The sequence below is a fragment of the Canis aureus genome, chromosome 29 (assembly GCF_053574225.1).
Source record: "Canis aureus isolate CA01 chromosome 29, VMU_Caureus_v.1.0, whole genome shotgun sequence".
NCBI classification, from domain to species: domain Eukaryota; kingdom Metazoa; phylum Chordata; class Mammalia; order Carnivora; family Canidae; genus Canis; species Canis aureus.
In genome coordinates this window covers 32175978-32203379 of record NC_135639.1, presented here as the reverse complement: position 1 = coordinate 32203379, position 27402 = coordinate 32175978, and the positions used below count along the sequence as shown (strand labels likewise).

Here is a 27402-nt window from a genome sequence, read left to right as displayed (position 1 = left end):
ACAGACAGATTTCCCAGATTTCTCTAGAGCCACTATCTCTAACTCCTGACCACTAACTTTTCTAACTATAATATAGCTTATACGGTTCTCTCTATGCTGTAACAATGGAGGGTAAAGTGAGCAGAATCTTATTCTCATGGACTAGAAAATCATTGTGTGTTGTCCTCCCTCTTTGCCTCCTTCACACACAAATCTTAGAATGAGTTTTTTTTTTTTTTTTTTTTTTTAAGATTTTATTTATTTATTCATGAAAGAGAGACAGAGCCAGAGAGTCAGAGACATAGGCAGGGGGAAAAGCAGGCTCCCTGCAGGGAGCCCAATGCGGGACTCAATCCCTGGACCTGGGAACACACATTGAGCTAAAGGCAGATGCTCAACCGCTGAGCCACCCAGGCGTCCCTAGAATGAGTATTCTTCTTTCTTTCTTTCTTTTTTTTTAAAAAGATTTTATTTATTTATTCATGAGAGACACAGAGGGAGAGGCAGAGACATAGGCAGAGGGAGAAGCAGGCTCCTCGCAGGGAGCTTAATATGCAGGACTAGATCCCAGGACCCCAGGATCACACCCTGAGCCCAAGGCAGACCCTCAACCACTGAGCCACCCATGTGTCCCAGAATGAGTACTTTTCTTTTATTTATTTATTTTCTTAAAGACTTTATTTATTTATTCATGAGAGACACAGAGAGAGAGAGAGAGGCAGAGACACAGGCAGAGGGAGAAGCAGGCTCCATGCAGGGAGCCCGATGTGGGACTGATCCCAGGACTCCAGGATCATGCGCTGAGCTGAAGGCAGACACTTAACTGCTGAGCCACCCAGGTGTCCCTGGAATGAGTATTTTTAATGAATCAGTAAAAAGGCCTTTCTGCCCTCTCTTAAATGACAATTTTAAAAAGTGATTATGTTTCAGGTTTGTGGAGATACAAGAAAGATGATACTTTTTTTTCCACAATAGGCTCGCAGTATAGTTCCTGGCACAAAGATGCTCAGTAAGTCCATTGTCTGGGATGGAACTGGGACCTGGCACTCTTCCTAGACCCACAGATGGGGCTGCTCTTCCTGCAGGGGGAGTCCCAGGGCTACTTGGCTGGTTTGTTGCTGGGCCTAAGTTCTGTGGAGAGTCCTCTTTCTTCATGAAGTTCATCAATATAGTTACTGTGGCTCAGTCCTCAGTGATCTTATCATAAACAATATATATGCCTAAGTCTAAGCTTTAAAGTTGTAAATATAATTCTGGCCTCACTGACCTGATAGAGAGAGGGTTGGTAGAGGGGGAGACTTGGGGTTTGGACCTGGGATCATTAGTGGCTATTTGCAAAGCACAGAGAGCTACACCCAACTTATCATGAATCCCTTTGATAGCTGTTAGGACTAGGCCTGATAGCCATTTTTCTTTCCTGTCCCTGCAGGCCTTGTCCTGTCCTAGAGAGTGCTAAACATGGGTGGATCAGTGTAAGAGGGCACCTAGGGACACAGGTAGTTGGCAAGCATGTCAGTGCAGGTGATCAAATGGCAGACACCTATCAGAATCTAGCAGCCAGGTTAGCATGAAAGAGGCTCCTGATCCACAGTCTTTATCAGCAAAGATACCAGCACACCTTGGTGCCAGGCAGTCAAGGGTCATTCTGGCTGCAGGCAACTGGGTCACAGCAGACCAGGGCAGACAAGATTCAAGAGGAGGAAACAACAACGAATAAGGTTTCAATCAAGTCCAAGGCTCAATTACATCTGATGGATTCTAGCATCAGGTAGTTCTATGGGATCCGGGGCTTTTTGGGTTTCCTGTTCCACAATGCCAAGGACCTGTATTACTCTCAGATTGACCCTACCTTTCTTGGGGATATTTTTTATGTTCTACAGTGTATTCTACTTTTTTAGAGTCCATATTGGAGACTGAGAAGGCCTTGATAAGTTAGGAAAAATCCAAGGCTTCTGGAGAGGCAATCTCTTCCCATCTTCCCAGCCTTCATTTAGGCTCTAAGTCCCACAGAAAAGCCATTTCCTCCTGGTTAGTATGAGAGGATATTGAAAAGTATGTGTGTGCAACATGTGGGGTGTGAGGTGATAGTCATCCACATTCCGGAAAAGTCCATTACCTTTTCAGCATCAGAGTCCTTATGCTCAGCAATCAATGAGCCTCTGTTCCAGGCCCGAACAAAAGAGGACTGTGATAGGATTTCTATCTCCCTTCCTGGCCTTCCGTTTCCTTCTGTTTTTATATGTATACGTTCTGTCACTTTGCCTTTCTTATTTCTTTTCTGCCCTTCTGCTTATCATGGTCAGTGAACAGAAGGCTCCAGAATCCAGAAAAATCTGGATACAAAAATTGAAAAATCTAGGGAAAAGATTAGAAAGTACCTCCTTTAGTGAATGACACATATGAGAACAAACAATAACAACAACAACAGGGGATCCCTGAGTGGCTCAGCAGTTTAGCACCTGCCTTCACGCCAAGGGCGTGATCCTGGAGTCCCAGGATCGAGTCCCGCATCGGACTCCCTGCATGGAGCCTGCTTCTCCCTCTGCCTGTGTCTCTGCCTCTCTCTCTCTCTATCATAAATAAATAAAATAAATCTTAAAAATAAAACCAACAACAATAAAAATACTGAGTACTTAATATACTAAGAGTTTTGTTAGGTATTTACACACCTTTTACAGAGGCAGAGAATATATAAAAGGACAAGTGCAGGTTCTCGAGCTAGACTGTCTGGGTTGGAATCTCAATCCCTCTGCTTATTTGCTGTTACCTCACCTATCTCTTAAGGTTACTGTAGAGAATAAAATGAATTGATGCATGAACAAAAATTGGCACAGAATAAACACTGAGTATTGGCTGGTATTATAAAAAGTGTCTCCTATTGCTACCATCATACTAAAATTCTCATGAGTTAAGCCTCATTAGTTAGGTATTATTATGAGTTAGTTGGTGTTATTAGACTCATTTTATAAATAAGGAAACTGAGGCCCAGAGAAGCTGAGTAACTTGCTAACATTATCAGATTGCAAAAATAGCCACAATACATTGAAGCTTCTTCCATCAAGATGTGGAATCTGTTTTCCCACTCCTTGAATCTGGGCCAGCCCTATGATTTGCTTTAACTAATAAAATGTAGCAGAAGTAAGACGGCATAAATTCTGAGCAAGAGGCCTTGTGGTTTCCATGCATGCTCTACTTCGGAACCCTACAATCATTGTATGAAGAAGCCATGTTTAGCCTGCTAGAGGATTAGAGACCATGTGGAACAGAGATGATCCATCATCCCACCAGAGGCCATCCAGCCCTCAACAATCAGCCCTGAGCCAATGAGTTCTGACACAGATATAGAACCACTGTGCAGCTGAGCCAGGTCCAACACAAATTTGTGACTTAAATCTATAGTTGTTTTAAGCCACTAAAATTACTAAATAAGCAGAACAGTTAGTTTTAAAACCCCAGGAGCCTGGCTCCAGGCCTTGATCTTTTCTCCCGTATATTCTTCTTCATGTGAATGGGAAACAGGTTTTTGGAATAGAGATTTTTTTCTGATAAGCTTCATTAGTGAAAAGAAAGTCCTCTTACAATAAGGTCTGGAGACAGACTTTGGTAAGATTTAACTGATATCAAGGAGGCAGCCACTCAAAACATGATAAACAGCCTTTTGACAAATGCTGCTGGACCTAGATATCCACAGGCAAAACCATGAACCTTGACCTAATAAACCTTACACCTTATACAAAAATTAACATAAGATGGATCATACACTTAAATGTAAAATGTAAAGCTATAAAACTTTTAGAAAAAAACATAGGAAGAAATCTTTAGGATCTAGGGCTATACAAAGCTCTGACTCGACCCCAAATGTAAAGCAATGAAAGAAAATATTGATAAATGGAATGTCAACAAAATAAAAAAAATTTCCTCTGTCAAAGAGCCTGTTAAAGGAATGAAATGACAAGCCATAAACTGGGAGAACATACTTTCAAAACACATATCTCTCTCTGTGTCTCTCATGAATAAAATCTTATTTTTTTTAAAGATTTTATTTATTTATTCATGATAGACAGAGAGAGAGAGAGAGAGAGAGAGAGAGAGAGGCAGAGACACAGGCCAAGGGAGAAGCAGGCTCCATACAGGAAGCCTGACATGGGACTCGATCCCGGGACTCCAGGATCACACCCTGGGCCAAAGGCAGGCACTAAACCGCTGAGCCACCCAGGGATCCTCCCCGCCCCCCTTTTTAAAGATTTTAAAAATAAAATCTTAAAAAAAAAATGGTACAGGCATTCTGCAAAAAAAAGTTTGGTAGTTTCTTATATAACTAAACATGCAACTACTATATGACCCAGCAATTGAACTCTTGGGCATTTATCCCAGAGAAATGCAAACTATGCCCATACAAAATCCTGTACACAAATGCTCATAGCAGCCTTATTCATACCAGTCAAAAATGGAAACAACCAGATGCCCTTCAACGAGTGAATGGTTATACTAACTGTGGTATACCCATAACATTAAATACTACTGAGTAATAAAAAAGGAAACAATCAATACACACAACTTGGATGAATCTTCAGAGAATAATGCTAAGGAAAAAAACCCATCCCCAAAGACCACATACTGTATGACTTATTTATATAACATTTTTTGAAATAATAAAATTATAGAAATGGAGAACAGATTAGTGGTTGCCAGGCATTAGGGATGGGGAGGAGAAGGATAGTCAAAAGAGGAAACTAAAGGATCCTGTAGTGGTAGAAATTTTTTTTTTTTTTTTAAGATTTTATTTATTTATTCATGAGAGACATACAGAGAGAGAGAGAGAGAGAGAAAGAGAGGCAGAGACACAGGCAGAGGGAGAAGCAGGCTCCATGCAGGGAGCCTGACGTGGGACTCGATCCCGGGTCTCCAGGATCATGCCCTGAACCGAAGGCAGGCACTAAACCACTGAGCCACCCAGGGATCCTGAAATGTTCTTATCTTGATTATATCAATGTCAGTATCTAGAATGATATACTGGAAGAATATGTAAAGGGCCTAAGGGATGTCTCTGAATTAGCTCTTACAACAGCACATGAATCTACAGTGGTCTCAAAATTAAAACTCAACCATAAAAACAAATAATGAATAAAAATAGCCTGTAAAAAACTTTGAGGAAATGAATATAAGTAACATCTTACTTGAAAAACTTTGAGCTTCCCACAGGGAGCCTGCTTCTCCCTCTGCTTGTGTCTCTGCCTCTCTCTCTTGTCTCTCATGAATAAATAAAATCTTAAAAAAAAAAATTCTAAAATTTTAAATTAGACATACAAAAAGCTGTACAAAATTAATGTGTACAGTTTGATAATTCTGTAGGTAAGCATATACCTATAAAACCACCACCACAGTCAATACCATAAAGCTATCACCTCCAAAAGTTTCATTTTATTGATAAATACACTCAGAGCATTTCATCATTAAGCTGCTTTCTTGCTTACTGTCTTTGTCCAATTCTGCCAAATTACTTTTTTTCTCCTTTAAAGCCTTGTTTGAAAGACACTTCCAAACTTCCCACATACTTCTAAGTTTCCTATGGTACATACGAGATCTGGAGAGGGCTGTGGATTGGACCCAGGGTAGGAGACGCTGGTGGAAAGGCTGGAACCCGGAGCGGTAGACTTGACTCAACATCCTGTGATGTGGTCACTGATCAAAGTATCTGTAGAACACATTTTTAAAATGTGAATTTTTAAAAGATGAAAATGAAAATAATAGGCAATTAACTTTGTTTTTCTCCCACTTCCTCATACTCTCAGAGTAAAAATGGGAGTCTTCTGCTCCAAACTCCTTTGTATAGGGACATTCTCACCTGCTCCGTAAATAGGAAAGAGAGACAAGAAATGGCTCCTTCAGGGCAGCCCGGGTGGCGCAGCGTTTTAGCGCCGCCTGCAGCCCAGGGTGTGATCCTGGAGACTCAGGATCAAGTCCCACGTCAGGCTCCCTGCATGGAGCCTGCTTCTCCCTCTGCCTGTGTCTCTGCACCCCCCCTCCCTCTGTCGCTCATAAATAAATTAATAAAAAAATCTTAAAAAAAAAAAAAAAAAAAAGAAAGAAATGGCTCCTTCCCAGGTTCCAACTCTATCCTTCCTTTCCTAGGACCTCCTTAGTTTTCATGCAAGCAAATGACAATTAAGGATTATAAATATTCTGAGTGACAAAAAAAGCTAAGGTACAATGTTTCTGTATTGATACTAAATCTTTACTACAATTCCTACGCCATTAGAGAGTCTCAAACAAAAAACACATCCAATATCCAATAAGCGGCCATCTCCACCTTCCTGCTATGACCTCCCCAAAGAACTCTGAAACCATATATTAATTTTCATTTTATTTTTTGTTTTATTTATTTTGAAACCATATATTTGAAATGTCTGTTTCACTCTTGCTGACACAAGAAGAGGATGGAAATGAAAGGCCACAGGTTACTGTCATCTTTCTTCCTGCTGCCCACAGGAATCTTTTTTTTTTTTTAAGATTTATTTATTTATTTATTTATTTATTTATTTATTTATTCATTCATTCATTCATTCATTCATGAGAGAGAGAGAGAGAGAGAGAGAGAGAGACAGGCAGAGGGAGAAGCAGGCTCCATACAGGGAGCCTGATGTGGGACTCCAGGATCAGGCCCTGGGCTGAAGGCGTTGCTTAAACCGCTGAGCCACCCCGGCTGCTCCTGCCCACAGGATTCTAAAGCACACTCTTGCATTCCTGGGAGGGAGTGCAATGCCTGCAAATGGCTGGATCTTAAATGACTATGGGTACATCCTCGTAATAGAGGATGTGCACGGCTAGAAACCTGCATTGGGAATATGGAGGTTACAGGCATTTTCTGGCTTAAACTTGAGGCTCTAGATAAAGAATACTTTATTTCACAAAAAAGAAGGGGGCTCCCTCCTATATATGCACAAGAGAATAAGCTATTTATTATTGCAGTTCTCATGCCACAGAGACATTGCTGTTTTCACAAGATAAGAAAAATACTGCACCCTCTTTGCTTACAAGCTTCTTTTTAACTTTTGCTCTATGGATTGGTAAACATATTTCAATCCTCTTAAACATCTCAAGAGACTAGCAGTTAGCCCCATAGTGAAGAAAAACAAGGAGTGGCATGTATTGCTCTTCAATTTATACTGCACAAAGGCATAGAAAGTGGAGAGAAGAGATTGGCAGGATACATCTGTTGTAAAAGACATGTCATCCCATAGGCAACAGAAAGTGTAAGTGCTGACCTTGTTGACTTCAGTTTGTGACAGCCATTAAGACCCCAAGAAAAAATTATCTGCACGACATTTAAGGAGGGCATAGGTCCTCCTCTTTGTGTGCTACTTATATATGTTCCTTCAGTATATTACTACAGCAAATATTTACATATCAATTCTCCAAAAGGAACACCAAAAGGGTAAAATAATCAGATTGTAACACTAAAACTCTAGTTCTGTCTCCTTCAAGAAAACTTTCTCAGCAGCTCTAGCATTCAGAATTGGATTTAATCCTACAGGTTAGCTTTTAACTGGTTCATGGGTTACTGTCACTTTTTCCACCTGGATTATAAACTTCCCACTGACAGCATGGTAAATGGGACAAGGAACCTGGATTGTGGAGCTGGGCAGATTTGGGTTCCAGCTCTGCACCTGCTAGCTGTGTGCCTTTTGGAAAGTTACTCAATCTTTCTAAGCCTCAGTTTCCTCTTTTGTAAATGAGGGATAATAACAGTAACGGCCTCATGAGATTATTTTGAGAATTAAATGAGACAATGCATGGAATGCTTGGGTATAACAAATGCTCAACAAATGTCAGCTGTGCTCCTTCTTTTAGGCACTAATGTCTACAACTTTCTCTTTATTTCCTTTAGGATGTGTCACAGGCACAGAATTCAATATATTCTCAAATGTATATAATTACAAATTATACTTGTTTTCATCTCTCTTATCTAAGAGTAACTGACAGCTCTGAATGCTCAAGGTCACTAGCTTGTTAGGTTCAAGACTGACCTAGAAACTAAGCCTTCCTGGCCTCTCCCCTGCACTATACAACCTCTGACTGCAACGAATGGTTCTCCTGCCAGAGTTTATTATGCTCTCAAAACGCAGACGGCTGATTCTTGGGAGCAAAGGCTATGTGTGTGTCTAGACCGGATGTCATCAGTTGAAAAAAGTTTCCATGTTTTGACTCAGGCAGTTTCCCAAGTACTTCTTTTACTCGTTTTAAACAGAATGCCTTTATCTTACTGATTTGGACAAAGAACTAACTTTAGTCCCAACAAACCTCACCCAGGACCCACAGGCTTGGTCTATGGTTCGCCTCTCAAAAGAGAAAGATGGGGTGATAAATCCGGCGGCCTCAGAGCAGAATAATGATGGGGGTGGGGGAGTCTGGGTGAGCCCTGGCGTGCCACATTGCAAAGGGTGACTGTGAGCCAACTACCCCGCTGCTGGGGGCTCGGTTTTTGCTTTATTTTTTTTCCCCTTTTTCTTACAGATTTTATTCACTTCAGAGAGTGAGAGCGAGAGCGCACAAGTGGAGGAGAGGGGCAGAGAGCGAGCAGGGAGCCTGCCTGGGGTGACCCCGCCATCAAGAACCTGAGCCACCTGGGCAGCCCTGGGGCCTGCTTTTGAAAGAGCGGGTCACGAAAGCCCGCGCGGGCCGCAGAGACCGCACACAGGCCGCTGCGCGTCGGGCGTGAGGCCGGTTACAAACCGCGGCGGCGACGCAGGTGCGCTGAAGCTGCTGGCGCGGACTCCCGGGAAGGGATCCACCGAGCCGTCAGGCCTCCGCCGGGGCCGGTTCCTCCACGTGGGAGAAACCAAGGGTGGCCGCCGAGGTCAGGTACCCCAAGCCCCGAGGCCCCGAGGCCTCCCCGCCCGGGCAGCTCAGGCCGCTGCCGCGGGGCCGGCGCCCCTCAGCCCCCTCACCCCGCCGCGGGCCGGCGCCCCTCAGCCGCCTCACCCGCCGCGGCCGAGCGCCCCTCGGCCCCCGCCCACACCCCCTCGCAGGCCCGGCTCCGCGGCCGGCCAGCGCCCCTCAGCCCCCTCACCCGCCGCGGGCCGGCGCCCCTCAGCCCCCTCACCCCGCCGCGGGCCGGCGCCCCTCAGCCCCCTCACCCGCCGCGGGCCGGCGCCCCTCAGCCCCCTCACCCGCCGCGGGCCGGCGCCCCTCAGCCCCCTCACCCCGCCGCGGGCCGGCGCCCCTCAGCCCCCTCACCCCGCCGCGGGCCGGCGCCCCTCAGCCCCCTCACCCCGCCGCGGGCCGGCGCCCCTCAGCCCCCGCGGAGGCTCGGGCGCAGCGCCATGCCGCCACGTACCTGCTGCACGCCGCCGCCCGGCCCCGCCGCCTGGTCCGCGCTCCACGCCGCGCAGAGCCTGGCGCCGGCTTACCCCCCTTTTTCTTCCGTCCACGTCCCGCAAGATGACGTTACGTCAGCGGCGCTGGAGTCAACGCAGGCCGCGGGGCCTCCGCCGCTGACGTGGGGCGAAGGGCCGAGCCGGAGCCACGCTGCGGCAACAGCGTAGGCGCCGTGGAGAATCCGGGCTGCGCTCCACGTGGCGGCGCCCCCCGCCCGCCCGGGCCCGACGCCGGGAGGCGGGGCTCGCAGCTCGCGGCGCACGTCCTCGCCGCGCCAGGGGCCGGCCGCGCGGGCTTCCCGGGGAGGCGGGGCCTCCGCCTGGCTCCCGGAGCTGCTGGTGGACGCCGCGAGGGCGGTCGGTGTGGAGCGTCGTAGCCCAGGCGCGCCTCCGAAATAGGTGGGAGCAACTTGCACATACCTGTACTTAAAGAATCCACACTTTCGGCAAACTTCTGTTTAAACGCGAAGACTTTGTCACTGCAATAAAACGATTTGCCCCCCTGGCCGTCTGGAGGTTTCCCCAAGGGTCCTAGCCCAACTCTTGCTCCGCAAGGCGATTGGTGAAAGTATTGCATTTAAAAATAGTTGAATTAAAAAGAAAATAAAAAGTTGCATTAAATCCCTGACAATTGGGAACTGTTCCAAAGGTGAGTGCAGATCCACCTTTGAATTTAGAACTCAGAGTCCCCCTCTTTCTTACTTAGGTTTTCCTCAGAGCGCATGTTTTGTACAGGCGCAGGCAGGGCTGGGCAGGTAAGGCCGGGAGCTGCACAGCCCTTGACTGCAGAGGTCAGAGACCCTAAGGAAAAGGTCTTCCCCTTCTTGGGAACATTGCTGGGCCTGCTTATTCATTTCCTCATTCATTAACATTGCCCACTTTATGTGCCAGGCATTCCCTTGGTGTGGAGGAAGACATGGTCCCTCCCCTAAGATGAACTCACGTCTTCTGGGGGAGACAGACGTGTGAGTAAATGATTACAACACAGTGCGACTGACGCTAGAGAAGGGTACCCAGGGATTCAGGCAAAGCTTTAAAATGACAAGAGACATTTGAGTTGTGCTTTGAAGGACAAAAAGTAGGTCACTTACCTAGAAATGGGAAGCAGGATCCTATGAGGAAGAAGGAATGCCGTAAGCAGAGGCATGAGATGTCTTAGAGAGAAGAGACTGCATATGGGACATGACAGGAGAGGTGTTTGGAGGTGGAGGAGGAGCATCTTGCAAGACGATTTCTGTGCCATGCTAAAGAGCTTGAATTTTACCATCCTCAAAGATACTTTTACTTATTTTTTGTCTTGCACATTAAAAATTTTTTTTTATTTAAATTCAATTTGCCGGGACGCCTGGGTGGCTCAGTGGCTGAGCATCTGCCTTTGGCTCAGGGCATGATCCCAGGGTTTAGGGATAGAGTCTGACATCAGGCTCCCTGCAGAAAGGCTGCTTCTCCCTCTGCCTATGTCTCTGCCTCTGTGTGTCTCTCACGAATAAATAAAATCTTAAAAAAAAAAAAAAAACACCTCAATTTGCCAACATATAACACCAAGTGCTGATCTCATCGTGTGCCCTCCTTAATGCCAGTCACCCAGTTACCCCATCCTCCCCCTCCCCTTCTGCAACCCTTTGTTTGTTTCCCAGAGTTAGGAGTCTCTCCTGGTTTGTCTTCCTAATTTTTTTAAAGATTTTATTTATTTATTTATGAGACATACACGCACACACACACAGAGAAAGAGAGAGAGAGAGAGAGAGGCAGAGACACAGGCAGAGGGAGAAGCAGGTTCCATGCAGGGAGCCTGACTTGGGACTCGATCCTGGGTTTCTAGGTTCACACCCTGGGCTGAAGTTGGCGCTAAACCGCTGAGCCACTGGGGCTGCCCTGTCTTCCTAATTTTTTGCCACTCAGATTCCCCCCTTCCCTTATGGTCTCTTCCACTATTATAATCCGCATATGAGTGAAACCATATGATAATTGGCTTTCTCTGAATGACTTATTTCACTTAGCATAATTCCCTCCAGTTCCACCTAGGTATGTGTCTCTTCTGATGGCTGAGTAATATTCCATTGTATATATAGATGTATGTATATACATCTTTATTCATTCATCTGTCGAAGGATATTGTGGCTCCTTCCACAGTTTGGCTATTGCTGCTATGAACATTGGGATGCAGGAGTCCCACTGTTTCACTACATCTGTATATTTGGGTAAATACCCAGTAGTGCAAGTGCTGGGTCATAGGGTAGCTCTATTTTTAACTTCTTGAGGAACCTCCACACTGTTTTATAGAGTGGCTGTACTAGCTTGCATTCCCACCAACAGTGCAAGAGGGTTTCCCTTTCTCCACATCCTCGCCATGTGTTGTTTCTTGTCTTCTTAATTTTAGCCTTTCTCACTGGTGTAAAGGGGTATCTCATTGTCGTTTTGATTTGTATTTCCCTGACGGCAAGTGATGTGGAGCATTTTTTCACGTGCTTGTTGGCCATGTGTAGATCTGGAATCTTAAAGTACTGGAATGGCACAATGATGAGACTTGTGTGTCCAAAATCATTGAAGAGGGGTAGAAGCTGGGAGGCTGGTTAGCCTAGTGCAGAGGCTAAGTAAGAAATGATGACTGGAAAGGAAGCTCCAGCAGTGGGCATGGGTAGCATAAAGTGGGGAGAGCTGACAGTTCTTACTACTTTAAAGTGGGGGGTGGTGGTGAGAGAAGAGAAGGGATTCTTGCCAATCTGGTGATGCTGCAGTATAGTAAGTTAGGAAACAGATGGGTTCTTTGAGGTGAAAGATGAGAACAGTGAACATGGGTTGAGTTGTCAGCTCTTTGGGTTTGAAGTAGGCTGGAGGATACAAAAGTAATGAAACTGCTTTCCAGTAAGTTTTTTTCTTTTTTTTTTTTTCCCAGTAAGTTTCATCTGGTACTTCAGCTTTTAAGATTCTCCCCGTAAGCTTAGAACATTAAGCAACCATGGGGGTAGCCAAAGCCATTAGAAGAAGGCATTTTCCACTTGGGAAATCCTTCCCTAATTCTTCTCTTAAACCTCACATCACCTTAAGTAATTGCTTATCTGCCTTCCTTGCTAGAATATAAGCTCTTGAGCATAGAGAAATATCTTCCTGGCATATAATAGACAGTCAATATTTGATAAATGAATGAATTTAATTCATGTGGGTTTAGTTTTCTCAAATGAGAAATACTATTTCTCAAATAACACTGTTGTCTATGCCATAGGGCTTTTAGGAGAACAAATATAGACGTCCTTTAACACTGTACAAACATTTCCTATGTTCTCATTGTTACTTGATTTTTATTACTATTTTACTATTAATATTCTACTCCACCAGTGAGGAGAAAGGAGTGGGATATGTGATTATGGATTGGGAAAAACCAAATGTGGAAATATAAACTAGTTTGTGCCTCTGCAGTAACAGAGGAAATAACTCAGCCATGGTATCCTTCTTGTATATGATTTCTAAAATGATTTTTTTGGATTGGAGGGATCTAACTTTTGTCTCAGCAAATGGGAATAGAGCTGAGCATGACTAGAAAGCCACATAGGAAGTGGACTATTTAGAATTGGACTCTCAGAATGCATGATTGAAGACGACTTTTTTTTTTAATAAATTTATTTTTTATTGGTGTTCAATCTACCAACATACAGAATAACACCCAGTGCTCATCCCGTCAAGTGCCCCCCTCAGTGCCCGTCACCCATTCACCCCCACCCCCCGCCCTACTCCCCTTCCACCACCCCTAGTTCGTTTCCCAGAGTTAGGAGTCTTTATGTTCTGGAAGACGACTTCTTTACATGCTAAGGAGTATTAGTTTAAGTTATCTTACTGTCAGGTTCTTTAATTGCTGACAACAGAAACATTCAAATAAGGCAATTTACTAGGAGTAACATACAGTCTCCAAAAGCAAGAGGTAAAACTGAATCCCATGGGAGACGGGTACAAGGCCCTGGAAGTTAGGAACCCAAAGTACCCTTCCTCCCTGGGTGTCTTATTTACATTTCTCTGGGCATATTTTTTTTTTGGTCCCTTTTTAAGGTAGGCTCTCATCAGTGAGCACTTGGTAGAAAATGGCTTCCTCAGCCCTCAAATATCTTTAGTTAGTGCCGGCTCCTAAAGTTCTGGGAGAGAAAACCTTACTGGCCTAATGTGGTCCAGAACTCCATTTTTGGGCTGGTGGGAAGGAGAGGCAGGATCATGCAGGATCATGCAGGATCATGAGCCTGGAGGCTGGGCCCACCTTTGGCAGAACTCTGAGTGATGGGAATTCTCAGGGCAAAGGCAGTAGGTTAGGCTGGTAGACATATCACACAAGTTGGCAATGATAGAACAGACCCTTAGATGAAATCCATTTCAGCCACACTATGCAACATCACTTTGTAGTTTTGCAAACCAGGTTGCACATCGGAAGTACCAGGAAAGCCCTTTAAACAGATTCTTAGAGCCTCCTTTTTCTACCAGTGACTCAGAATATCTAGGGGTAGGACCCAGAAACCAGTATTTTTATGAAGTACCCCAGAAAATATGATGTGACTGGCATTTCAGAACCCGATTCCAAAGACAAGCCCAGAATGCTAAATATATCAGTAGAAAAAGGAAGTTACTCATAAATATAGAACATTCTTTTTTAAAAGATTTATATATATTTATAAATTATATTTATAATTTAAATTTATATACTTTATAATTAAATTATAAAATTATATAAATCATATATAATATATATTATATAAAATTATAAATTATATATATAAAATTATATATATTTTAAAGATTTTATTTGTTCATGAGAGACACAGAGAGAGGCAGAGACACAGGCTCCATGCAGGCTGTGAGAGAGAAGCAGGCTCCATGCAGGGAGCCCAATGTGGGACTTGATCCCAGGATTCCAGGATCACCCCCTGGGCCGAAGGCAGGAGCTCAACTGCTGAGCCACCCAGGCGTCCCTAAAATATTTTATTTATTCATTTGAGAGAGAGCGCACGCATGCAAGAAGGGGGAGGGGTAGAGGGTGGGGGAGAATGATGATGTAGGGGTCAATTTCAGGACCCTGGGATCATGACCTGAGCTATAGGCAGACACTTAAGTAACTGAGCCACCCAGGCACCCCAATGTAGACGAGAGCATATATTGTCTTCAAAATAAGTTTTTGGAGAACATATATTTTCTTCAAAATATAGTTTTATTTTCTCTGATTATAAAAATCAGGAGCACTTACTATTTTTTAAAAATCTCAATTTTGACATGCTAGCTTTCCAAACTTTTTTTGCCTAAGTATACATGTATTGCTTTTGTTTTTTAAAAAATGAGATCACAGTATAGATGCTCTATTTTGTAGTCTGTTTTGTTCACTTAGAAAAAGATCATACTGTTGGATATTTTTCCTTCCTCAATAATGTCCACTAAGTGGAATTGTTAGATCAAAGTTTATGAACAGTCTTAAGGTTTTTGATACATATTATCAAATAGTTATCTGCCCTTCTCTCCAAGTTTCTACTTGTTTATATTCCCAAAAAAGTTTTTGAGAGTACCAGTTTCTCCACACCTACAATGTCTGCCTGGTATTTCACTTTCATACTATCCAAATTGTACATAGCCCTTTACAATAAAACTTTTTTCCTTAAATTGAATGCATGGTTACAATACAGACCTTTTGTGCAGTAAGTCAAATAGCTGATAGCCTGTATAGATGAAGGGAACTAAGACTGCATTGTTCTATAGATGGTTTTAAAATGTCTTGAAAGGGGATCCCTGGGTGGCTCAGTGGTTTGGAGCCTGCCTTTGGCCCGGGGCACGATCCTGGAGTCCCGGGATTGGGTCCTGCATCGGGATTGGGTCCGGGTCCTGCATCGGGCTCCCTGCGTGGAGCCTGCTTCTCCCTCTGCCTGTGTCTCTGCCTCTCTCTCTATTGTGAATAAATAAATAAAATTTTAAAATAAATAAATAAATAAATAAATAAATAAATAAATAAATAAAATAAAAATGTCTTGAAGGTCTGTTACTAGGACAGTGACTAGAGATAACCATAAAATCTTATCTAAAGTACATTAAGTAGTCTAGTAATTGGAAACTAGGTTTACAAGCTAATTAAATTAGCAGAAAGGAAGAGAACACTTGAGGTATTCTTCACTTGGAAAAGCAAAGATGCTGATTTCTGGTGTAAGATCTCCATGTACTACACTTTAAAAAGGCATGGTAGAGCACAGGTGATGCCATTGCATATCCCTCGGATGGCTAAAATAAGAAATGACAATAACAAGTCTTGGCAAAATGTGGAGAAATTGGAATACTCATTCACTGCTGGTAGGATTTCCACTTTGGCAATTTTTCAACAAGTTAAACACAGAGTTACCATATTACCCAGAAATTCCACTCCTAGGTATATACTCAAAATAAATAAAATCTTTAGTCCACACAAAAGCTTGTACATGAATGTTCAAAGCAACATTAATCATAACTTCCAAAAAGTAGGAACAGCCCAAGTGTCCATCAACTGATGAATAAAATGTGGTATATTCATACACTGGAATATTATTCATTCATGCTACAACAGGAACCTTGAAAATATGCTAAGTGAAAGAAGCCAGACAGAAAAGGTCACATATTGTATGATTTCATTTATAGGCAAATCTATATATAGAGGAAATAGATTTGTGACTGCTAGGAACCTGGGGAAAGGGGAAATGGGAAGGGACTGCTAATCAGTATGGGCTTTTTTTAAAAATTTTTAATTTTTTGTTTTTTTATGACAGTCACACACACACACACACACACACGAGATAGAGAGAGAGGCAGAGACACAGGCAGAGGGAGAAGCAGGCTCCACGGACCAGGAGCCCGACGTGGGATTCAATCCCGGGTCTCCAGGATCGCGCCCTGGGCCAAAGGCAGGCGCCAAACTGCTGCGCCACCCAGGGATCCCTTTTTTAATGTGATGAAAATGTTCTGGAATTAGTAGTGATGATTACATAACTGAAATATACTGAAATACCACTGAATTGTATACTTTAAAAGGGTGGCTTTTATGATATGTGAGTTACATTTAAATTTTTTTGGTAGGGCAGCCCCGGTGGCGCAGTGGTTTAGCGCCGCCTGCAGCCCAGGGCGTGATCCTGGAGACCCTGGATCGAGTCCCACATTGGGCCCTCTGCATGGAGCCTGCTTCTCCCTCTGCCTGTGTCTCTGCCTCTCATTCTCTTGTGTCTCTATGAATAAATAAAATATTTAAAAAATAAGAATTTTTTTTTGGTAGAGGCATAGAATGGTTTCATAGCACAGGGGCACGGAAATAAGCATGTGAATAAAGAAATAGAGGGACCAGATTCTGAGAACTTGTAGACTGTCAGGAGTAAATTAGATGTGCCCTACTCCATAATATGGAATGAATTGTCACGGAAGTTTTTTCCTCTTTAGGAAGCCCAAACTGGAGACCCTAAATACTCTAGTAGCTTTGTGGTCTGGTTTGGTACAGGCCTCTTGGGAGGCAGGGTTGCTGATTAACATTAACATCTACATAATGGACTCTAGTGGGAACCATGCCATCAGCATTCCAGGTCCCAACTCCCCCTGTCCATAATTTCCCTCTTACAGCAGCACTTCCTCCTAGTTTGGTAATAACTGCTATGAGAAACTTGCCACTTTCCTGCAGGGAAGTAGGTTACTTTCAGAGTACTTTGGAATGGGGCAAAAACAATAAACCCATCAGAGATGGTGTTTACAATAGCACTGTAACTTAAGATTTATTATAACTAAGTATATGCTTTATTAAAAGGCAATTCTAGATTCAGATCTTTACTATGTTGTAAAAAAAAAAAAAAAAAAAAAAAAGTAGACTATTTTCAGTTCTCTCTGCCTGGCTTTCAAGTCCCTATATGATGAGCTCCCATGTTATTGACCCCATCTTAGAGTCTATTTTGCCCATTCAGTGTTTCTACTATAGTCACTTTAGGCTCCCAACCCTCTGGCTCCTGGCATCACCTCCACCCTCCCAGTCTCCTTCCCAATCTCACCTATCCTGCTATATTTAGCTCTAATCCCAGGGAAAGAGCTTAAGGACTTTGATCTGAATGCCATTGTGCTATGTATGGACATTTTTTCCTTCTTTTTAAACCTCATGCACATAGATAAGTAATCATGAGGTGATCACATGTCAGCTTCTGTGTGCTGCTGGAATTAGCACAACAAAGCTCTCAGTTTCATTTCTACTCACCACAATGGAAGGAAGGAAAAATATAGAAATGGGTAGTAGGATCAATCATTTGCTAGCAAAAAAAGGAGGCTGGGATTCCTCAATCATTTTGGAAACTGACCTGAAAGAACTGTTTTCCTTACTCCTGCCCAGGCAAAGAGTGTGGCCCAAGGGAGTAGGGAGGGGCCAGATGGAATCTATAGCCAGCAGTTTTCTGTTCCTAACAGTTACTCTTAAGTCCAGAGGGCATCTATTCCCAAATTCATCTGGGGGATAGCGGGAGCATGTTCCTTTTTATGCTGGGCCTAAGTGTGCCTATGAGCAGATGGATGAAGATTTTGCAAAACTTTAGTCAGGCATAACAAAACCTGAAGGGCTGGAGGAAGGGCTCTTTAGGTTCTTCCTAGCTTGATAAGTAGAGAACCTAATGTGTACTTGGTGGTCTGCAGAATCCTAAGCAGAGAGCCCTAACAAAGATGATGTTTTTATTGCTTTTCAAAAATCTCTTCTTTCATATACAAACATTCCTTCAGTTAGGTCCTCTGTTATTTTAAATGTTGTCCTCTGGTCACAAGCAGGTACGGACCCATTTAGCCAAGATAAGCAGGCTGTCTTAGAACTTCCCATAGGGAAAATTAAAAAACTGACTCTCCTTGTTTCACATGGTATCTAGCTTGAGAACTCCAAGCACTAAGAGACACAGGATAAGGACGGGAGAGGCTGAGCCTTTTTGAGAGTCTACTCCTCTGCTGAATGCCACTTTGAAGGGGAAAAAGAAGTCGAATGGCAGTTTCCAGTCTATTCTAGGTTGGCCCCTTGGAGGCTCTGGCTTCTGGGTAATGTCCACAAAGGTCACAACAGTTGTCAAAGGTACTTCTGTTACTTGTTGGTAATCCTGTGGGAAGAAAGTCCATGACAGGTCAATACTTTACATAGCTCTCTAACTTAATTGTTATTACTTTCTCTGAGAAAGACCCAAACCAAATTGTTCCAAGCAGGCTATGCCTTTTTCTCATATTGGTCCTTTGTATGTAGTTCTCATTCTACGATATATAGGGAACAAATTTCTTAGCAGTAGTCCACGACACTAGAACTGTGAATAGCTACACCTACATAAAGGGCGAAAGACTGACTCTAGCTTCCCCCAAATGGGAAGTTGGCTGATATCAGAGAGGCCAGATGGTAGAACTGATGCTGTTACATGCTTAGCAGCTTTGCCTTATCAAGTCCCAAAAGACTACAGGCTCTGAAGTACACATGTGGAAATAATAGTGGCAATTCTATTCCATCTTCAATTGTAGAAAGAAATGTGAAACTTCATGGAAAAACAAAGAACTCCATTATGTAGATAAAAAGCCCATCAGCTTCACAGAATTTCGGGGTTAGAAAGGATCCTCTCAAACGCCCAATGATTCAAGTCAAATGAAACAGATGCTCCTGGAAGAAGGGACCTTATCAAGCTGATTCAAGTATTTGATCTAATATGTATCACTTTTGGTAGATACAGTTGTAGCCTGATAACTAAAACAAGTTTATCTAAAATGAATTCTTTTTGTTTTGGCTCTGTGGTCACCAGACTTCTGATTATAATTCGACAGTGAATAACTATCTTGCTGAATAGGAAATGAGTATTTTCTCCACTTACCTTTGTTTACCCTGATGCTACATATTGCCTGTGGTCTTTGGCAACAGTAAATACCAAGCTCTGGAAACACAACTTTGCTAGGAATAACCTTTCTAGGTACTTAAAAAAAGATGGGTATGAAGCCAGTGCTGTGATAATCTTACATGTCATATTTTTTTTTTTTTTTTTTTTTTTATTTTTATTTTTTGTTTTTAAAGATTTTATTTATTCACTTACATGTCATATTAAGACATTTTTTTTTTTAAGATTTTACTTATTTATTTGAGGGAGAGGGGGAGGGAGAGAGAGAGAGAGAGAGAGCACACAAGCAGGGGGAGGGGCAGAGGGAGAAGCAGACTCCCCACTGAGTAGGGAGCCTGACGTGGGGTTCAATCCCAGGGCCCTGAGATCATGGCCTGAGCTGGCAGATGCTTAACTGACTGAGCCACCCTGGAGCCCCTGGAATCCTTTTTTAAAGCTGTGAATTTCTGGACATCTGGGTAGCTCAGTTCTTGAGCATCTGCCTTTGGCTCAGGTTGTGATCCCAGGGTCCTAGGATGGGAGTCCCACATCAGGCTCCCTGCAGGCAGTCTGCTTTACCCTCTGCCTAGGTCTGTGCTTCTCTCTGTGTGTCTCTCATGAATAAATAAAATCTTAAAAACAAAAACAGTGAAGTTCCTAAGAGACTTGGCACAAAAATAATATAGCTTTTGAGGCACTGAAAGAACCACATGCATTCTGGGACAGTCAGCTTAGGTTAAAACTGAAAAGGCAATCCTGACTCTAGCTAGGCACGGAAGACTGGCTGAAACTAACCAGACAAAGAAAATGGGGAGGCCAGGATTTAACATGGTGGCAGGTATGAAGTAGGGACAGAAAGTGGCTACTACGTGATACCCTCTCAGTGTGATCAGGCAACTACCCCTTCCCCACTTCAACAAGAGATTGGACAATTTAAACAAGAGAAATTCTGGATTTAGGGACATTGGGCATGAAGAAGAGCAGAGCAACATATAGAGCTAAACTTAGGAAAATTATTCAGTATAATGAAATCCCTTCCCCCATCTCTCCAAAATGCTGACAGATGGGGCTTTAAAAAAATATCTATATCTATATCTATATCTATATATATATAATTTATTTATTTGAGAGAGAGCATGAATGCACAAGAAGCAGAAAGGGAAGAGGGAGAGGGAGAAGCAGGCTCCTGCTGAGCAGGGAGCCCGACTCGGGGCTCAATCCCAGGACCTTGGGATCATGACCTGAGCTGAAGGCAGACACTTAACTGACTGAGCCACCAGGCGTCCCTGATAGATTTTTTTTTAAAGATTTTATTTATTTATTCATAGAGACACAGAGAGAGAGAGAGAGAGAGAGAGAGAGAGAGACAGGCAGAGACACAGGCAGAGGGAGAAGCAGGCTCCATGCAGGGAACCCGACATGGAACTTGATCCCGGGTCTCCAGGATCAGGCCCTGGACTGAAGGTGGCGCTAAACCGCTGAGCCACCAGGGCTGCCCTGATAGATGGTTTTATATCCATACTTGTCAGTCAGGAATCAAGAGGGTCTTTTTCTGGAGAAAATGATCCATTTCAGCAACAAGTCAAAAAGATGACATCTGGCAGTTCCAAAACCCAAAAGCAGCTGCACCTAACTGCCCTACTGTGAAGGCCACCAGTCAGCAACTTTCATTCATGATCACAGAGCTTTCAATGAGCTTAACAGCTTACTCTTATGTTGGACAGACAGCTAGAGGTTGCCAGATGTGTGGGGGAAGGTTCTCACATTAAAGAGAAAAAGTATACCAAGTGAGCAGAAATAAATAAACTCAGAGGAAACAGACAAGGAAAAATAAAGATGAAAAGTTAAGATCTTTATTTTTTTAAAGTTTTATTTATTTAAGTAATCTATAACCAAGGTGGGGCTTGAACTCACAACCAAGAGTCATGAGCTCTTCCAACTAAGCCAGCTCAGTGCCCCAGATCATTAAATTTATATAAGAAAAGGTTATTATGAAATGAAACAAAATAAGAGCTCTTAGATTTTAAAAATGTGATAGAAAAAAATCAGTAAAGAAGTTAAAAAAGAGGGGTACCTGGGTGGCTTAGTGGTTGAGCATCTGTCTTTGGCTCAGGTCATGATCCTAGGTTCCTGGGATCAAGACCCACATTAGGCTCCCTGCAGGGAGCCTGCTTCTCCCTCTGCCTATGTCTCTGCCTCTCTCTGTGTCTCTCATGAATAAATAAATAACATCTTAAAAAAAAAAAAGGAAGTTAAAAAAGAAAGGTGGGAACTCTCCTCCTAGAAAGAACAAAAAAGTAAAGAAATAGACAATATGAGAGAACAGAAAAAGATTGGAAAACCAATCTAGTGACCCTTTAACAGATTAACAGGAGTTACAAAAATAGGGGAGAAAACTGTGTGTGTGTGTGTGTGTGTGTGTGTGGTTAATTACTAAACAAATAGTAATAACTGAAAATTCTCAGAGCTTTCAGTATAAAAATAATCCCCCAAATTGCTTGGCATAATGGAAAAAAAATGAAGAAAAAAACCTACCCAAGGTGTAACATTTTAGAAGCTTCAGACTACTAGGAGCAAAGATCTTAAAACAGCTTTTGAATGGTACTGAAAACTAGAAGACAATAAAAGAATGCCTTCAAATTATGAGTGAAAATCATTTCCAATCTGGAATTCAATCTAGAATACCTGATCAAATAAGCAATCATAATTGATATAACAGTGATGATGATAGTTGAATAAAGCTATCCTTAGACATGTGAATTAAAGAAAATGTGCCTTTTTTTCAAAGAAGTTATTAGATTTTGAGCTCCATCAAAACAAAAGAGTAATCCAAGAAGGAAAAAGTAGTGCCCAGTAAACAGTGAATCTAACACGAGACGCAAGAGGAATTCCTAGAGTGACAGGAAAGTTCCATAACAACTGGTGGGCAGTAAGGAGTTTATACTACACCAGGTAATGGAGGTTGCCATGAAGAAAATATATAGGAAAAGTAGAACTGATAGTATCACATGGTAAGTTGAACTGCATTGAGAGAAATTTTACAAAGATATCAGAGAATGTGAGACATCTTAGCATTTAGCTCAAAGAAAACTAAAGAAATGAAACGGGATAATTACTAATTTCAGAAGTAAAAAATTTCACAAAAATTTAATGACTTGGTTCAGCATATTTAGGTAATCATAATAATGAAACACAATATTGATTTAATAAAATATTTTTACTTAACATACATTGGGAGTGTAGTGGGAGGAGGAAAAAAAAGAGCTAAACTCACCAAAATAGAAGTCCATAAATTACCTACAACTCATAATTCAAGAGATAATCATTCAATATTGCTTAGAAGCAAGGCAAGAGGGAATATAGCATTTTATTTTTTTGTTAAGAGATCCTCTTTTCTGGCATTTCCTTACCTTAAAAACATATATATATATATTATTTTGATAAATTATACAACTATTAATTAATTTGATAAATGATAGCATTATCTAGCATTAGTCCAATCTGCAGGGGAACTCGGAAATATAAAGTAGGTTTCACAGTCCCAACAAGTTGTATTATCCCAATCCAAAGCAAGGGGGCTGAGTTTTTCTATGCCTGCATCTTTCAGGCATTGGTTAAGGGCCATTTGGGAGATGTATATTTCCAGGCACTTTACAGGCAAAGTGGGTTCAAGCAGGGTGAAAGCAGTTTTCTACAACAGACATAACAAAACAAAACAGAAAGGGTTAGAAAACCTCAGGCATACCCACTAAAGTTAAAAAAGGAGGGTGAAAAACAGAAAAATAATTGCAAAAAGCAAAATTATTTCAACAGGGTATGAAATGCCCAAACTGAAAACTATCCATTATCATTGGCTCATTCTTCCTCAACTTCCATGTCCTAGCAGTCAAGTCCTATCTGTGGCATCCCTAACTCTATCTACTTTCTGCAGCCCTCACAGCTCCCACCTGGGCCTATGTTATCAGTATCTGTTGATGAATTTTTTGTAACAGTGTTTCTAAATTTTACTTCAGTATTGCCACCCTGCACCTTCTGTAAGGCAGGGATGATATCTACTTGTTTACCATGCATCATACCTAGAGCATCAGCCATAGTACTTGGCACAAAGTAGGCACTCAATAAAGATTTTTTTCTTTGACAAATGAGTAGAGGTATTTTTGGAGAAAAGGAACTAATACAAAGTAGCAAGAGGTAATAAGACACAAGGAAGAAAGTATGCCATAGCTATTTAATAGTCAGCAATTATAGACTGACCCTTTATTCTCCTCATAACACTATAATTAGAATCCCTAAAGGCTGTGCCTCCCTCCCTCCTTCTTTCCTTTATTTATTAATTTAAAGATTTTGTTTATTTATTCATGGGAGAGAGAGAGAGAGAGAAAGAGAGAGGCAGAGACACAGCAGAAGCAGGCTCCATGCAGGGAGCCCAATGTGGGATTTGATCCCAGGACTCCGGGATCATGCCATGAGCCAAAGGCAGACGCTGAAACCGCTGAACCACCCAGGCATCCCTCCTATATTTATAAACTAATATTTCAAGTGAAATGTTTTTTTTCTTCATGTATTAAGAATATCGCCTCCATAATTGTGTGGAGGTTTGGAACAAATACAGTCTAGTAGACAATCCAGTAATTAAAAGGAACTTGAATGCACTTGCCTGGTCACTGGATACTACTGAATGTTATTGATCCATTTTAGATTTTTTTTTTAAGATTTATTTATTTATTCATGAGAGACACAGAGAGAGGCAGAGACATAGGCAGAGGAAGAAGCAGACTCCCAATGGGGAGCCTGATGCAGGACTTGATCCCAGGACCCCAGGATCACAACCTGAGCCGAGGGCAGATGCTCAACCACTGAGCCACCCAGGTGCCCCTAGAATTTGTGTTTTAGTATCACAAGAAGAACACGGTTGTTGTTGTTTTTAAAGATTTTATTTATTTGAGAGAGAGAAACAGAGAGAGAGAGCAGGGAGGGGTAGAAGTAGACTCCCCGCTGAACAGGGAGCCAGACTCAGGGCTCAATGACAGGACCCTGGGATCATGATTTGAGCTGAAGGCAGACATTTAACCCACTGAGCCACCTAGCTGCCCCAAAGAACAAAGTGGCTTTTTTTTTTTTTAAAGAACAAATGTGTTACACATAAATTCTGAAGTACCAAGTTTTCTATTTGCTTTTCAAAAGTTATATATAAGCAAAATTAGAGAATTCATTCTAGTGAATGTGTAGCAAGAATACTGGAAAAAAAAAACTCAACCCTCAAAGTCTGGTCATATGTCTTTTATCAAAACAAACAAAAGACACACAGCCAAGTCAGCACATTTCTTTTAATGTGGATCCAGTTCTGTTATGTATGGTTGACTTATTTCTACTTAAATGATAATATTTTATGATGTTTACTTTGGAAATTACTACCAATAATTTTGTTTTAACACTTTGTAAGGTTTCTTTTTAAGATTTTATTTATTCATTCAAGAGAGATACAGAGAGAGAGGCAGAGACATAGGCAGATGGAGAAAGCAGGCTCCATGCATGGAGTCTGAGGCGGGACTCAATCCGAGGACCCCGGGATCATACCCTGAGCTGAAGGCAGATGCTCAATCACTGAGCCACTCAGATATATTAAATTAAATATTTAATAATAAATATTAAATTTTGATAAGATATATTAAATTTTGATAAGACGAATACGTCAAATTTTTTAGTTTTATGGCTTATGATTTTTGTTTAAGAAATATCTGCCTACTTCAAATCTACAAAGACATTCTCCTGTGTTTCTTTTTTTTTTTTTTTTTTTTAATTTTTTTTATTTGTTTATGATAGTCACACAGAGAGAGAGAGGCAGAGACCCAGGCAGAGAGAGAAGCAGGCTCCATGCACCGGGAGCCCGACGTGGGATTCGATCCCGGGTCTCCAGGATCATGCCCTGGGCCAAAGGCAGGTGCCAAACCGCTGCGCCACCCAGGGATCCCTCCTGTGTTTCTTTTAAAAGCTTTATAATTCTGGGTTTCATATATAGGTTTATGATGCAAGAATAAGTACTTTTTGTGTATGGAGTCAATTCCTTTTTTCCCCAATGTTCATCCAGTAGTTCTAGTTTTATTCAGTCGTTTGTTTGTTTTTTTATTTTTTTTATTTTTTTTATTTTTATTTTTTTTATGATAGGCACGCAGTGAGAGAGAGAGAGGCAGAGACATAGGCAGAGGGAGAAGCAGGCTCCATGCACCGGGAGCCTGACGTGGGATTAGATCCTGGGTCTCCAGGATCGCGCCCTGGGCCAAAGGCAGGCGCCAAACCGCTGCGCCACCCAGGGATCCCCTGTTTGTTTTTTTAAATCCTTTTCTCACTGAATTTATTTGTGGATCTATCATTGGACTCTATTTTGTCTCACCGGCCTATTTCTATTCTTATACCAGTACCACTCTATCTGAGATTTAGAGTATATTCTGTAATAAATAGAGTAAGTCCTCCAACTTTGTTCTTCTTTTTCAAAGTTGTTTTAGTTAGTCTAAATCCTTTGCATTTTCATGTAAATCTTAGAAGCAGGCTGTCAATTTACGCAAAAATGCCTGCTAGGATTTTCTGTGGTTTGCATTTATTTTATAGAACCATTTGGGAACAGATATTTTAATGTGAGGCGTCTTCTCCATGAATATGGTATATCACTTCATTTCTTAGGTCTCCTGGAATTTCTCTCCATGTGTGTGTTGTTTTTTTAAAGATTTTTATGTATTTATTTGACAGAGAGAGTAAGAAAGCACAAGGAGTGGGAGCAGCAGAGGGAGAAGCAGGCTCTCCATTACGCAGGGAGCCCAACGCGGAGCTTGATCACAGGACTCTGAGCTGAAGGCAGCTGCTTAACCGACTGGGCCACCCAGGTGCCCCTCTCTATAATGTTTTATAGTGAACAGACCTTTTGCTAAATTGGTTCCAAAGTATTTTATGTTTTTTCAAGCTATTGTAAGTGAAATTGAATAAATTCATCTTTAAAGTAACATCTAGTTATTTCTAGGTTTTTTTCTAGTGACCTTAAGTGTATCACACACACAAAAAATTTATTACAAAAGCAGTAAATCATAATGTAAAAGTTAAGACTACTGGTAAGTAAAAATGGGAAATAAAAACACCATATTTCTACCTTTAAGAATGCCACTATTAACATTTATATCTTGACTTATACACACAGACATCCATATATGTTTTTAGCCATGTGAAATCATATTGTGCAGGCAGGCTGTTTACTAACCAACTTAAAAAAAAAAAAAAAAGAAACTCTACCTTTTCTGTTAATAATATTTCTTTCTAAAATATAGTCCATACTCAAGTTTCAGAACTCTTCCAAAATGTGATTTACAAATGTTTGTCCAGGGGATCCCTGGGTGGCGCAGCGGTTTGGCGCCTGCCTTTGGCCCAGGGCACGATCCTGGAGACCTGGGATGGAGTCCCACATCAGGCTCCCGGTGCATGGAGCCTGCTTCTCCCTCTGCCTATGTCTCTGCCTCTCTCTCTCTCTCTCTCTCTCTCTCTCTGTGACTATCATAAATAAATTAAAAAAAAAATTAAAAACAAAAACAAACAACAAAAAAAACAAATGTTTGTCCAAATCAGAAACCAATGAAAAAAAAATGAACTGCATCTGATTGTTTTATTCATGAGTCTCTTTTAGTCTAACACAATTAGGTATGATGATTTCTATTACAATGATTAGAACTTATTTAACTACAAAACCTATTATAAAGGTAATTTTCCTCAGATAAGTACATGATCTTTAAGAAGGAAGCTGAGGGGCACCTGGGTGGCTTAGTGGTTGAGTGTCTGCCTTTGGTTCAGGTCGTGATCCCAGGATCCTGGGATTGAGTCCTGCACCGGGCTCCCCGCAGGGAGCCTGCCTCTCCCTCTGCCTGTGTCTCTGCATCTCTTTCTGTGTCTCTCATGAATAAATAAATAAACCTCTTTATAAAAAAATAAAAATAAAAAGTAAGCTGATATCCATTGTTGACCCTATGACTTAATGAGAACTAATGATTTAAATAAAGTGAAATTAAGGAATAATAATTTCTGAAAAATAATGAATTATTTATGTACAGTATTCTGCTAGACAATGTAAAATTATTTCTCCATATTTTCTTAGGGCCAAATATATATTTGAGGGAGAAGCCAACAAAAAATTATAAATTCCCTCAGTATTTTAAAGATGTCAGTGAAATAAG

General features: G+C 41.8%; 2 protein-coding genes across 8 annotated transcripts in view; both read right to left on the bottom strand.

Moving 5' to 3' along the window:
• ALDH18A1 (aldehyde dehydrogenase 18 family member A1) overlaps positions 1-9546 on the bottom strand; it is a 47023-nt gene extending 37477 nt beyond the window's left edge. For 2 of the 5 annotated variants that reach the window (XM_077878241.1, XM_077878243.1), the window contains exons 1-2: positions 9317-9544; positions 5559-5674 (exon numbers count right to left, since the gene is read on the bottom strand). In XM_077878241.1, the coding sequence (XP_077734367.1) occupies positions 5559-5646 (88 nt within the window). In that variant the 5' untranslated portion in view covers positions 5647-5674; positions 9317-9544. Of the gene's footprint in view, positions 1-2095; positions 2335-5558; positions 5675-9316 lie in introns of those variants that run through there. The other 3 variants (XM_077878242.1, XM_077878240.1, XM_077878244.1) reach the window with 3 other exon arrangements.
• Positions 9547-13368: 3822 nt separating this feature from the next.
• The window catches only part of TCTN3 (tectonic family member 3), a 29974-nt gene continuing 15940 nt past the window's right edge, over positions 13369-27402 (bottom strand). For 2 of the 3 annotated variants that reach the window (XM_077878245.1, XM_077878247.1), the window contains one exon: positions 13369-18442. In XM_077878245.1, coding sequence (XP_077734371.1) covers positions 18206-18442 — 237 coding nt within the window. In that variant the 3' untranslated portion in view covers positions 13369-18205. Of the gene's footprint in view, positions 18443-22390; positions 22884-27402 lie in introns of those variants that run through there. The other variant, XM_077878246.1, reaches the window with a different exon arrangement.